Raw genomic sequence first — 13611 nt, forward strand, 5'->3', positions numbered from 1 at the left:
ATTTGGGGCGGGCTAGCAGATTTAACCTCGGTTTCCTGATCTAGAAAATGGAGGGAAGAGGCCCAGCCTCTGAAGGAGGCTGCTGTTGGGGGACTCCGTGAGATAATGTTTGAAAAGGGCATAGTTTAGGGAGGAAGAGCTCAGTACAGGAGCTACTATTACTCAGGTCTGTGCTGGTTGTGGCGATGCAGGGACACCTCAGGGTCAGGGCTCATGGCTGGGGGCCAGCGGGGACGGTCCGCTCTCACCCTGCCCGGCAATCCTGCCATCACGCACGCTCCAACTACAAGGTCACACCCGAGGTGCGGCCTCCTTAACCCCTGCGTCTCAGTCACACTCACGTGCCCCATTATTCTCTATTTCCATTGTGTTTCCTTCCTAACACTTAGCACTTTTAATTATTTTTTCGTTCACATTTTTTTTTCCTGCTCAGGGCAAATACCACTAAACATCGTGTCTGCATATAGTAGGCGCTCAAAAGATTCTGTGCAATGAATGGCTGCGACAGGAATGCCAAGCTGCTTGCTTAGTGAACCCCAAAGGGCCTGGGTGCTTAGATCCTGGGTTTCAACATGACTTGTCTTGTATGTGTTTGGGAAAGCTTGCTGGGATGGATATTAGCTGGGAAGTTCCAGGAGTTTCCTTCCTGTCACCAACCCCAGTTCCCCAGGCTGGTCCAGAAATGTGTCTCCGAGCTTGTCACGTGAAGATGGAAAGGTAGCACATGCTGATTAAAATAAGTACCATCTGTGTGGGAAGTGGAGCGTGAGCTTATGCGTGCACGTGTGTGAGCGCACACGCGTGCTGGCAGCTGTAGGTACAAGTACGGATGTTTTTACCTGCACGCATTTAAGGCTCAAAGGCTTCCTTAAACTGCCTGAGCCCCAGAGGGAGGCATCAAAGCCAGGCCTAGTTCTCCAATATGATCCAACCCCAGCTCTTCCAAGCTGGGGAAAGAATCGGAAGGCATGCACCCTCAGAAATACAGCAGTGTTTCTCTGTTGTGCCAATATTTGTTTGCTCCCCTAAATCCCACTAACCTGGTAGGGCTCTGCCCTATTCCGGAACAGTGCCCGGTTGTGGCCTCTCTCACAACCAGCATGAACATGAAGGTATAACTCTGGTTTCCAGATCTTCCAAATCACCCACTGTGCCATTTATGCCGGGGGCAGGGTAGCAACAGTGAGGTGTGCAGGGGTGTAGTTTTGTATTCTGAAAGTTCTGTAGTTCTGTATTTTCAGAATACAGAACTGGTCTGGAGGCTTCCTGCAGGTCACTCTAAGTAGAAACCCCTCCTTCCAACCTTGACCTTGAATAAACAGCACTGACCCAGAACCCACAATAAGAGGGAGAGGTGGCAAAACCCACTCATACAAAGAAGGCAGGCAGATGGCAGGCGGCAGTGAGGGGGTCCTGCCAAGCTTAAGAGGCAGTGGGGCTGACAAGAGGACAGTGCCTGATGGAGAGGCGCTCGGCCCATCCCCTCGCTTCCTGCCCCGGGGAAATGTGGCTCAGGGGCTGTTTAGCTGACATCTCCTAGGGCCAACGCTTAACAATGAAGTAAAAACAATTTTTGAACGCATGCAAATCAAACAAAAATAACCCCACTCATCTGAGGCCCAGATCTGACCTGTAGCCACCAGTTTGCCCCTTCTGCTTTAAGATCATTAATGTTCTAACGAATGTTAACTGGGGCCTTAATAGGCTTCGATTCCTTTCCTTAAGGTGTAAACTTAAGAGAAACACAAAGCTTTATGCCATCGAATCATCACCAAGGAGTCACGGGGAGAAATTCTGCCTTTCACTGTATGCATTTTTGTTACTGCTGAATTTTTTATAGGAAGCATATGTCACTTTAGTGCTGAAAAGAACAAAAATCCGGAGAAAATAAATAAAAGTGGGTAAATATTTAACATACTGTGAAGCTCTGAACTCCTCGGGATGATGCATACACAGCAAATCACCCCCTTTATGCATTTGAATCATTTATCTCTGCGACTCCCAAGAAGGGAGGAGACACGGGGCTCCCTGGGCTCCATTGGGGCGGGTACCTGGGGGTACCTGGGGGTGGGGTGCCGGGCATCTGGTGTTGGCATGCGGGACGAGGCCCGGGATGCCACCAGATCTCTGCACTGCACCAAACACCTCTCGAGAGAAAGAATGGTCCAGGCTCACGTGCCAGCCATGGCTGAGAAAGCCTCATCCACTCAAGGGAAATGCAAACTTGCACGAGAACGTGATGCATGGTTAAAGGGCGACTGACATCAGAAGCTATTCTGTATGTTAATCAAAACTATTTCGTGATTGCCTAATGCTTTTATTCTTTATCGGTAGAAATTAAAGGTAATGGTAAGGATGTATCAAACACCTATTACGCTGCATTCAAAGACCAAACAGCCCGACAGCAGTTCCTCCCGGGAGCTGTTCTGTGCATGTGCCCCTCACATGTGATGACTCCGCAGGACACGTACCTGGCAAAGGTGATTCAGTGATGTCTGCCGTCTCAGAATTTGGGAAAACCTTCTCGACACTGCAAGAAGGAAGAGTTAGTCTGTAAGTATTTGCACGCTGTACGGTCCCACTTTGGATTTTCCAGGAGCGGATTTCAAAAAGTGGCTTATTTGGCCTAAATTTATCTCCCTGTCCAACCCCATTTTTTATGCACCCGCTGGCAAAACCCTGCATTTGATTCTTTGTTCTCCCATGCGGACAATGATTTCCTAAAGCAGCGATATTTGGGGTACATATTTCAAAGTCAACCGCATGCCATACTGGCAGGTGTGAGAAATTGTGGCGTCAATCAACCGTGAGTAAAAGCAATTATTTACTTGTCTTTCATTTCGCTAATTGCAAGCTCAATCGCTTCTCCCCATAAATAATTGCTGGAATCGAGTGGAAGCTTTGAAGAAGGCCCTTTAAAAGTAGTATATCTAATAGGGAAACTTGATTGAGCCTCAGCGGTGTGGTGGTGTGAGGGGTAACTTTTAGGATGGGACCCTGGGCTGTATCTTGGAATGCTGCTTTGCGTTCATAATCTGCTACTTTTATCGAATGATCTCTATGACCTGTTGGTGAGTTTCACGGATCCTGTTTACGACCGTGATAAAACAGGCTAATGGCTCGAAAGGGGATGACCTGAAGATTTCAACACCAGGCAGTCAAGCCATGTGCTAGCCTCAGGTCTCCGCTCTCACAGAGTTGTCTGGAGTGGTGAGTGTTTCCACTCCTCGCCCATCCTCAAAGTCCCCCTGAGGTTCCCTGGGAAGAGGGGTTCCCGCGGGCCCCGACAGGTGGAAGGTCCCACAGACCTCCTCGCTGCCAATTTCAACAGGTTTGTTTTGTCAGCATAATTAAAACAGGCGCAGGGCATTCTTCTCATTAATTTCTGAACTGGTCAAGAAGCAGAAATTTCCCTGGGATTATTCTAATTTGTACTCAGAGCCAGCTCGGTTTGAAAAATGGGGCGTGGGGTAGAGGAATGGGGGGGTGGGGGCACAGATGAACTTCTAATTTTCCAGACCGATCAATCGTTAATCCTTCTCCTTAATTACTTTTTCTTTAACTTTGTGATGTGGAATTTAGTGCTCATGAAAAGAAAAGAACTGAGAGCCGGGAAATAAAGCAGGCTTTATCAGTAGGTGCTGGGCGCTGCAGGTGGCCTCAGCCCCTGAGCGGGTCTGAAAGGGCTCCCTGTGCCTGCCCAGAGAGGGTAATTTGATCCCCTTCATTTTCCCTGCCGCCACTTATTCCCGGGCAAGAATGGCAAGCTGTATTCAAATGCTGCTTTAAGAAACCTATATCTTAAAACTTTGTTTGGCTTAAAATCATTTCATCTTTGTGGAGTAGCACGTGCGTCTTTCCACAAGTACAGAAACACCAGGACAGAGGAATAGGACCGGTTTTCTCAGGCAAAACGAACGGGGGAGGATGGCTGGTGATGCTCAGCAGAAAAAAAAGAAAAAGAAAAAGAAAAAAAAAATCACAGTCCTAATCCCCGTTGGAGAAATATTAATTTGGCTTTCTCATTAGGCAGAGAATTGAGTATGGGAAGCCCTGAAGCCTTTCTCTGGCTCCCGTCACCACCTTTTTGGGGGTTTTGAGGTTTGGGGTTGGACAGACTTGAGTTTGACTCCTGGCCCCTTCTTGCTGGCTGGGTGGCTGGGTGGCTTTCGGGAGGTTTCTCTGCCTCTCGGAGCCTCATCTGCAGGGAGGGGATGCTGCCCCTGTATCACAGAGGTAGCATGAGGATTAAGTGGGACAAGATAGTGGTGACGAGCAGACACTCTGGTGTGGACAGACAGACCTGGGGGGGATCCCTGCCTCTGCTACTGACTAACCCCCTAAGCCTTTTCATTTGCCATAAAAGGAGAAGGGCGCCACCTGTAACACACCTTTTGGGAACACTGAGGAAGTTCATGCAGGAAAAGCGCTAGGCTTAACATCTGGTGCTTTGCAAACAGTAAGTGGAAGTTATTATTATTATTATTATTATGAACAACCAATGTAAGACTGTTTGGCCCTAAAATGTTGTTTTCCCTTCCCCTCAGCTCGCCACTTTTGTACTTACATTCAAACTTAATGTTCCGCAAGTTTTCTGGGAGGTCATGGAGAGCCACTTTCAGCCACTCATCCAGCTGCTTGGCAAACTTTCGGATCACCTGAGTTAAGCTTGAAGGAAGAAAGGATCCGTTTTAAGTGCCTCATGTGTTGCCCGACCTGGCTGGGTTGTTCTAGAATCATGTTTTGGCCGTGCCAGTGTCACTCGGAGCAGTGGCCTCACGGGCAAGATGGGTGGCCCGCGTGGCGCTTGTGGGCATGAGCAGGGCCCAGAGGCAACGTGCTCTGGTGCCCACGCTGGTGGCCAGAGGACGCCCTCACTCTGGGCGTCACTGGTTTGCTGCTGCACAAGCCTGTGTGAAGGGTGTGGAGGGAGGGCGGCGGGCCCGACAGCACCCTGTGCTGCCACTCTGGGCCCCGTGCCCCCGGGCCCCCACCCCCCCCCGCCTGGTTCCAGCTGCCCCTGACGTGGGCCGCTTGGCAGGAACTGGGAAGCGGTCCTGACCTTGAATCCATACCCCGTGCGGAGAGCAGAGGTCCTGTCTAGGGGCGCCGGGGGTGAAGGGTGAGAGCACGGCAGGTTCGCAGCCGTTTGTACCGGAGATGGGAACAAGGAGGACTTTGAGAACCGCTTTCAGGCTCTCACTGTGAACATCAGGGGCTGGCTCCCGTGTCATCCCTGGTGTCCTCCTTCGGCTTGCCACCACTGGGACCTCAGCCGCCATGGAGCGTCCCTGCTGTCCTCGCCCCCATCCCCCAACACCCCTACACCCCGCAACACCGCCTACCTGGCCCTGGCCCTGGGTAGCGTCCCTCAGACTCTCCTGTCAGACCCTAATTACCGGCCTCCCCTCCCTCCCCCAGGCAGCCCCACCAACTTCACTCCTCACTTTGCCAACCTTCTCCAAGACCCTCCACCAGCAGTGGGCACCAACCCCAACTCTCAGGCCACACAGCTGCAAAGGGAGAACTTTCCAGCATTCCGCGAGAGCACAGCTCTCCTCCCCGGCCACCATGACAGAATCAAGGGCCAACCCCATGTCATCCCCTCCTGCCTCCTCGGGAACCCCACGACTGCCCCTTCTCTGGGGTATCCCACCTCTTCCTCTCACCAAGCATGTCTCATCTTAAAAATAAACCCTCTTATTTCCTCATGCTCTCTCTTCGGGGTGCCACCTCTGTCTTCCACTTCACAGACATCCTTCTTTAGACACTTGTCCACACTCTTTCCTTTCCTTCGCCTCTTGCTCACTCCAGTCCCTCAGGCTAAACAGCTCCCACCAGGCAGCAAGCTGCATCCAAATGTGAACCCAATGGACTCATTTTGGCTCCCATCTACCTTGACATCTTGGCAACATTTGGCTCTGCTGACCCCTCTCCTTCATTTGGAAACACTTTACTTCCCCCGGTGGTTGTGGCCCCTCTGTGTTGTGGCTACTGCTTCTCAGCCACAAAGCTCAGCCCCTCTACCTGGCATTTACTTCCTCCAACTCTCCACATCCAGTCCTGGGCCCACATGTCACACTTTGTCCTTCCCTGGATAACTTCTCTGCGACCACAGTTTTAGTCACTATGTACACTACCTTTTGGGGTCCAGAACAAAGGCCTTCAAAACTCTAGACCAACCACGTACAGCGCCCCTCCACTTAGTGTTCTAAAGGCACATCAACCTCAACATGTCCAAACTGAACTCATTGCTTCTCCATCAGACATTCTTTTCTTATGTTGCCTATTTCACTGGGAACTCTATTTTCCCTAAAATTTTTGTTTTCAACTTTTTTGCATGGAGCAATTTCAAATATACCCCAAGACAGAATGGTATAATAAACCTCCAAGTAAATCCGACCCAGCTCTAATAAAGAGCAGTTCAGTTTATCACATGCTGCTCTGTCTTTTCTGGAACACTATAAATAAATTCATGATGTATCGTTTCAGAAACTTTGTGTCCATCTTCCAACATGCACTTAAACATGTACATATGTGTATGCACATGCACACACACACACATTTAAAACCATCGTTGCCATTAGTATACTTAACAGAATGAACATCAATTCCTTAATATTACCTAAAGCCCAGTCTGTCCTCGAATTTTCTATTTCTCTCAGAGCAGTCTTTTGGTTTCTTTGAATTAGGATCCAAATAAGGTCTACATATGGCACAAAAAATTACCTTGTTCTATTTCTAAAGACTTTTTAAAAAGTCTTTAGACTTTTGCCATTGGTTTGTTGCCCCCCTCCTGTTATTTGTTCCCTGGAATGCCCCATCCTCTGATTTGGTTGACATCCTCATAGTGCCATTTAACCTGTTCATCTATCCTGCGTGCTTCTCATAAACTGACAGCCCAAAAGAACAGATCAAATGAAGTTACAATTTTTTTTTAAGGCACGAGAACTTCACAAGTGGTCCATGTCTGCCCTCTGTACCACACCGTAAGGCTTATAATGGCTGCTTGCTCTTTTACTGTATCTGGTTTTTGACACTTGAATAGTCTCTTGTCCTACGAGCAGGTACTGCCAGTTTTTATCTCCAAGTTTCTCTCAACCTCAGCCAGTCTTTCCCTCTTCTCCCAGATATCAGTACCTCTCACCCGGGCCAGTACTGCAGCTTCTGCAACAGTGGGTACAAGAGCCTACCTGCTCTGCTCACCTCCCCACCTCTACCTCGTCTTCCACACTGCGAGAGGGATTTCTCCAAAACACTTGCAAATCTGATCTAGTTCACCTTCTGATTAAAAAACCCCCCAATACTTTCACATCTTCTTAGGGTAAAGACCGAAATCCTAACCACGATCCCCCAAAGCTCACATTCCAGCCTTGCTTTCCTCTCCAGCCTCACTTTGCAGTCTCTCTCTTCACCATGTTTCAACCCCTCTTGCCTCTGCCCAGCTCTTTCCCACCTCAGAGCCTTTGACCTTGGCATCCTTCCATCCAAGAGCATCCTACCCTTCTGCATCTACTCAACTCCTCCTCATTGATCTGATCTCAGAGCAAGTGTCACGTCCACAGAAAAACTTTCTCTGAAGCCCTCTAATCTAGGTCAGAACCCCTGATTGTTCCTCTTGAAGGGGCAAGTTGTGACAGTTGGTAACTACACACTGATTTGTGTGATTATCTGGTTCATGTCCATCTTTCCCAATAGACTGTATACTCTGATGTGGAGGGCAAGGGGCTGTATCTATTTTGCTTATCACTGTGTGTTCAGCACCTAGCATAGTGCCAGTCACCGCACTGTGCCCCCTTTATCTTTCTGACTTCAGCTCCTCCCACTCCCTCTCACCACCCCCACTCCCGCCAGCTTACTCAATTCACACAGCACCAGCTTTCTTTCTCTTTCGTCAGGTCCTTGACAACCTCACCATGGCCTTTGCATCTGCTGTTCTCCCAGCTTGGAAAGCTCCTGCCCCAGAAGGCAGCCAGTTTTCTCCCTTCCTTAACAACTTCAGAGGTTGGGTTCAAGTGCTGACCACAGGATCTGAAACTGCCAGTGTCCTCACACTTCCAGCTCTACCAACTATCTCAACACTATTGAGCCTGCCATATGTTTTAAAAAGATCAGCCTGGTTCCTGAGATGAAAATTGAGTTTAGAAGGGCAAGGACAGAGCAGGGAGATCTGTTTGAAGGTTATCCCAATAATCCAGGCAAGAAAGCATCCTGAATGAAGATGGTAACAGTGGAAATAATGTAATATGGTCAGATTAAAATACTTGGAAGGCAGAGACAACCATGATGCCCTGGTGAGTGGTTGTGGTTGTATGAGAAAAGAAGGTTGTCAAAGATGTCTTCATTAAAGAAAAGTGGTATAGGTACCCCCATGCCTAGCACAGTGCCTGATATACAGGAGGTGCTTAATAAATGTTGAATACTGAGTGAACCAAAAGCACTGCACATGTAATAAAGTCCTAGCACATTCTCAGTGACTAGCACACTGGATCCAGCTTTGAAGTGAGAAGACTTCTCAGAGTAGTTGGCTACTCTTGACAGAGGTCAACATTTAGAGAAGTGCGTGGAGTAATCATCTGATGGCTGCTATACCATCCAGGAGGGCAGGCTGCCATTGCCCACCCATGACACCTTGCCCAGGGGCCATTACTTGCAGCTGGAGTAGAGGAGCTGCCCTTTGTATGGGAGCAGGAAGCAAGCAGCAGGACCAGGGATGGTCCTTTTGCTTTGTGCAATCATTTGATTTTATTATACTGAAGAAAAGTAGGAAGAGACTCATCTTGGAAAGGATTCTATTTTGGGACTTGGAACTGGGACAGACTTTTAGGAGTGATCTGAACATGAGCAAGTGAGGAGCTAACGTCCTGATCACCTAGCCTGGAGATGCCCCCCCGCCCGCTCCACCTTCCTGCAGCCTCAGATGACCCTGACCATCACCCTCTTTCTCACAGACTCTCCTCCGATGGTATACACCCTGTGGTCTGACCCCCTTCTCTGCTGACTACCCTGTCTCCTTCCATCTCACTCCCCAGGCTGGTACTCCCAAGGTCTGTCCCCAAAATCCAGTGCTACAGCTTCTCATCCCTTTTGTGCAGGTGGCTCTCTTTTCTATAGCTCCTGCTTCAGCCCTTCTCCTGCATCTTTTTAAAAAAATTATTTATTTATTTATTTATTTATTTATTTATTGGAGAGAGAGAGAAAGGGAGAGAGCACGAGAGGGGTAAGGGTCAGAGGGAGAAGCAGACTCCCTGCTGAGCAGGAAGCCTGATGTGGGACTTGGTCCCTGGATGCCATGATCATGACCTGAGCCGAAGGCAGATACTCAACCAACTGAGCCACCCAGGTGCCCCTTTCTCCTGCATCTTATTTCCACACTTGTAACTCTCTGAATGACTTCCAGGGCTGATGCCGGTACAACAGCAACAGTGCTAATAGCAGCTGCTGTTCATGAGTGCAGTGTGTCAAGTGCTAAACACGTCACACGTAGTTTCTTATTTAACCCTGACACCTACCCGAGCGGTAGGTACTGCTGTTAGTCCCAGTAGAGAGGTGAGAAACTGAGGCTCAGAGAAGTTACATGATTTGTCTGAGGAGATCCAACAAGCAAATGGACAAGCCAAGACTGAAGACTGCATGTGTGTGCCTCCAAAGCTCTAGTATCTCAGTCTTCTCTTTGCTTCTCTGCTATCTCATCTTCGCCCTTCCACCACTCCTACGCACATGCGCACACGTACATGCACACGCACGCTTCCTTACTTCCGATAAACCAATCATCACCAACAACCACTATGCCAGGATCCCCTGGGAGGTCACAAGAAGTGACAAGCCCAAGTCTGAGAATGATCTACTTTTCTTATAAATACACAGCAAATGGTTCATGGTTATCTCTATATTATCACTTGTTCACCGAAGAAGATATATATATGTATCCATATATATATATGGAGATACATATATATATATATATATATAGAGAGAGAGAGAGAGAGAATATTTCAATATGCTTTACTGAGTTAGAAGGGAAGGGGTGGGTCTGAGCTAGTCAGCTGGTGAGAACCTCCAAGTCAAATCTCATTTCTACCCTGGCCAAGCACAGTGCCGAGCAACATAGAAGACACTCAAACAAGTTTCAGGGATGAAGGAGTACATAAAATTGTGAAAAGTTAGCTGTTTGATGAAGTCTGTCTTTGGAGTAATTTTTCTTCCTGATTTCATGAGAAAGGGGCTGGATTTCCAAGTCAAGGATCACTTTGGCAAAATCATACAAATCAATTAACAATGTCATTAAAAAAAAAAAAAAAAAAAACGGTCTCCTTGGGCAGACTGTGAGCTCAGTGAGGGCAGGGAGCACGTTTGTCGTCTTTAATGTGATGCTCCAGGACTCCGCATAGCACCCTGCGTGTTGTAGGAATCAATAAACACTATTTAATGCGGAATGAACAGCTGAGTCATGGCTATTTCATTTATTTGCAACTGAGGGTGGATGAAGTTATTTCAGCTCCTAAGCTTCAATTTTTATGTCTATAAAAACAAGCCAGTTACAGAGTAGGCAGCAGGGGTTAGCATTTCATTAGCACCCCACAAACTGCTTCATAACAAACCACGGATGCCTGGCCTGTGTGTAACACCCAGTAAGCACTACTAGTGTAATGTGAAGCCCTCATATAACGGTGTGTATACTTCTGCTGACCTGTCTCCCCACCCCCAGAGGTACCTTTTCGCTACAAAACAAAGATACACATTTGGCTACTATCTAGTTCCCTTCAACAATGCACAAGAAAGAATAACTCAAAGCTTAAAGGGGTCCATATATATATATATATATATATATGTATTATATATATATGTATTTTATATATATGTGTGTGTATGTTTATTTTTATAATCCTATGCATATTTAAATTTTAAAATCAGCTATATATGCATATGCACAGGATTATAAAAATAATCTAGTCTTAATTAGAACACTAGAAAAATATAGAAAAGCATAAGATTAAAATTTGACCACAATCCCACCAGGATGTACTCTTTGTTGCTTTTCTAGGTGTGTTTCTGTTCCACCTAGAATGTGGAAAATTAGAAGAAGCAACACTCCCACCATAACAAGAGAAAACCAGATAATTTGCAAAGTCCTAACTGTTCTTTAGCCCATTGGATAGCTGAGGTCACAACGGCTTGGAGTACACAGAAAGACAATCACCTCCAAAGAAAGGAGGACTTGGGGACTGGCTCATCTATGTCTGAGGGAGGAAAGTGGGACATCGAAGTTAAAAGAATTCAGCTCAATTTTTAAAACAAATTGCTAAAGTCAACGTGTGAGCTCACTTGGTGGTATGGAACGCTGAGAGCCATGGATGCAAAGGAAATGTACGTGTAAGGAAATGTACATCTATTCACAAGATCGCCACAGACCGTGCCCAGTGCTCATGAAGAGTCCCCGAGAACAGAGAATGGAGAAAGCCTATCTCTAAGGCGCCTGTTTTGCAGGAGGGGAGCAACCACTGCTGTGGGGGAAAGCATGAAGTCTTAGCCAGCCCTCTCCCTTATGGAACAGAAGCCTCAAGTGGCTAGGGGATGGACAGAAACACTATTGACCACAGGCAAACAAAGAGACCCATTGCAGGTGGGGGAAATAAAAAGCAAAAGCTCTCTAACCTTGGTAGAAATCATCACAGGCTTAGATTATTAGAGGTTTCTCTCGGGGGAGGGTGACGGGGAGGGTGGACAGGATCACTGAGAATCCCCCATAACAGAGGGCTTGCTGGGACTAAGCCAGGAGAGTAGGGGCCCCCCACACCTCCACCTCAGCCCCAAAGAGGCTAACAAGTAGGTCTACTTCCCTAACAGGGAAGGCCCAATGTTAACAGTGTAGCAGCAACATTGAGAAAAACCCTTTCTATAAACAAACTTCCAACCTGAGCACCCAGGGCTCAGGGCATCTCAGAAGAATATGAATCTGGTAGTTCACTGAGGGTACCCAAAAACAAAACCCCAAAGCAATCAATGCCCAAATCAACAAACTCAATTCCTCGCATTAAGAGACTGGGAGAAAGAAGTGTGTCTATTTCCAGGCATAAATACTCTCTACTCCAGGCTCTACTCTAACCACTGTTTGGAAGTCAATAAAAAATTACAGGACACACAGAGAATTAAGGAAAAGAACCTATAATGACTAAATGGATTAAAGAAACAAGACCCAAATCTGTGCTACCCATAAGAAACTCACTTCAGACCTAAGACACATACAGACTGAAAGTGAAGGGATGCAAAATGAGAGTGAAAACAGAAAAAAAAAATATGGGTAGCAATACTTGTATCAGACAAAAAAGGACTTTAAAATAAAGACTGTAGCAAAAAAACAAAAAAAAGACTGTAGCAAGACCAAAGAAGGGCATTACATAATCATAAAGGAATCAGTCCAAAAAGAAGATAAAACCATTGTGAATATCTATGCGCCCAACGCAGGAGTACCTAAATACATAAAGCAAATATTAACAGACATAAAAGGAGAAGTTGACAGTGACACATTAATAGTAGGGAAACTTAACAGCCCACTTACACCAATGGGTAGATCGTCCAGGCAGAAAATCAATAAGGAAACAGTGACTTTGAATGATACATTAGAACAGATAGACTTAATAGATATATTCAAAACATTCCATTTAAAAGCAGCAGAAATGATGGGCATTAAGGAGGGCATTTGATGAAACGAGCACTAGGTGTTACACGTAACTGATGAATCACTAAATTCTACCCCTGAAACTAATAATACACTATATGTTAACAAAATTGAAATTTAAATAAAAAAATTTTAAAAATACATAGAGACAAGTGAAGCTGAAAATACAATGGTCCAAAAATCTTTGGGATGTAGCAAAAGCAGTTCTAAGAGGAAAGTTTATAGAGATACAGGCCTACCTCAAGAAACAAAGAATCTCTCAAACAATCTAATATTACACCTAAAGGAACTAGAAAAGAACAGTAGAAGGAAGGAAGGAATAGAGATCAGAGTGGAAATAAATGAAAGAGATACATATAAAACAACGGATCAATGGAACCAAGAGCAGGTTCTTTAAAAAGATAAAATTGATAAACCGTTAGTCAGACTCATCAAGAAAAAAGGGAGAAGACTCAATAAAATCAGAACTGAAAGTACTGACATCACAGAAATTATTACAAAAAATTATACACCAAAAAATTGGAAACCTAGAAGAAAAATGGACAAATTCCTAGAAACATATAACCTTCCCAGCCTGAGCCAGAAAGCAAATCTGAAATTTCTTTCTTCAGAAAGAAAATCTGAACAGACTGATTACTAGAAACGAAATTGATCAGTAATTAAAAAAAAAACACCTCTCAATAAACAAAAGCCCAAAGTTTTACAGGTGAGTTCAACCGAACATTAACCAAAGAAAAGTTATTACTTACTATTCTCAAATCTTTCCCAAAAACAGAAGAGAAAGGAAAGCTTCTAAATTCATTCTATAAGGCCAGCATTACCCTGATATTAAAACCAAAGACACTACCAGAAAAAGAAAAATACAGGTCAATATCCCTGATGAATACAGATACAAAAACCCTCAACAAAATATTAGCAAACTGTATTCAACC

At 45.9% G+C, this 13611-nt stretch overlaps 1 protein-coding gene across 4 annotated transcripts in view; it reads right to left on the reverse strand.

The window, feature by feature from the left end:
• The window catches only part of RFX4 (regulatory factor X4), a 158382-nt gene that overhangs the window by 41437 nt on the left and 103334 nt on the right, over positions 1-13611 (reverse strand). For all 4 annotated transcript variants that reach the window (XM_044228053.1, XM_044228054.1, XM_044228052.1 and 1 more), the window contains 2 exons: positions 4568-4668; positions 2472-2530 (listed from right to left, as the gene is read on the reverse strand). In XM_044228053.1, coding sequence (XP_044083988.1) covers positions 2472-2530; positions 4568-4668 — 160 coding nt within the window. The remainder of the gene's footprint in view (positions 1-2471; positions 2531-4567; positions 4669-13611) is intronic.

This window comes from Neovison vison, chromosome 12 (assembly GCF_020171115.1).
Source record: "Neovison vison isolate M4711 chromosome 12, ASM_NN_V1, whole genome shotgun sequence".
In the NCBI taxonomy this organism is placed as follows: Eukaryota; Metazoa; Chordata; class Mammalia; order Carnivora; family Mustelidae; genus Neogale; species Neogale vison.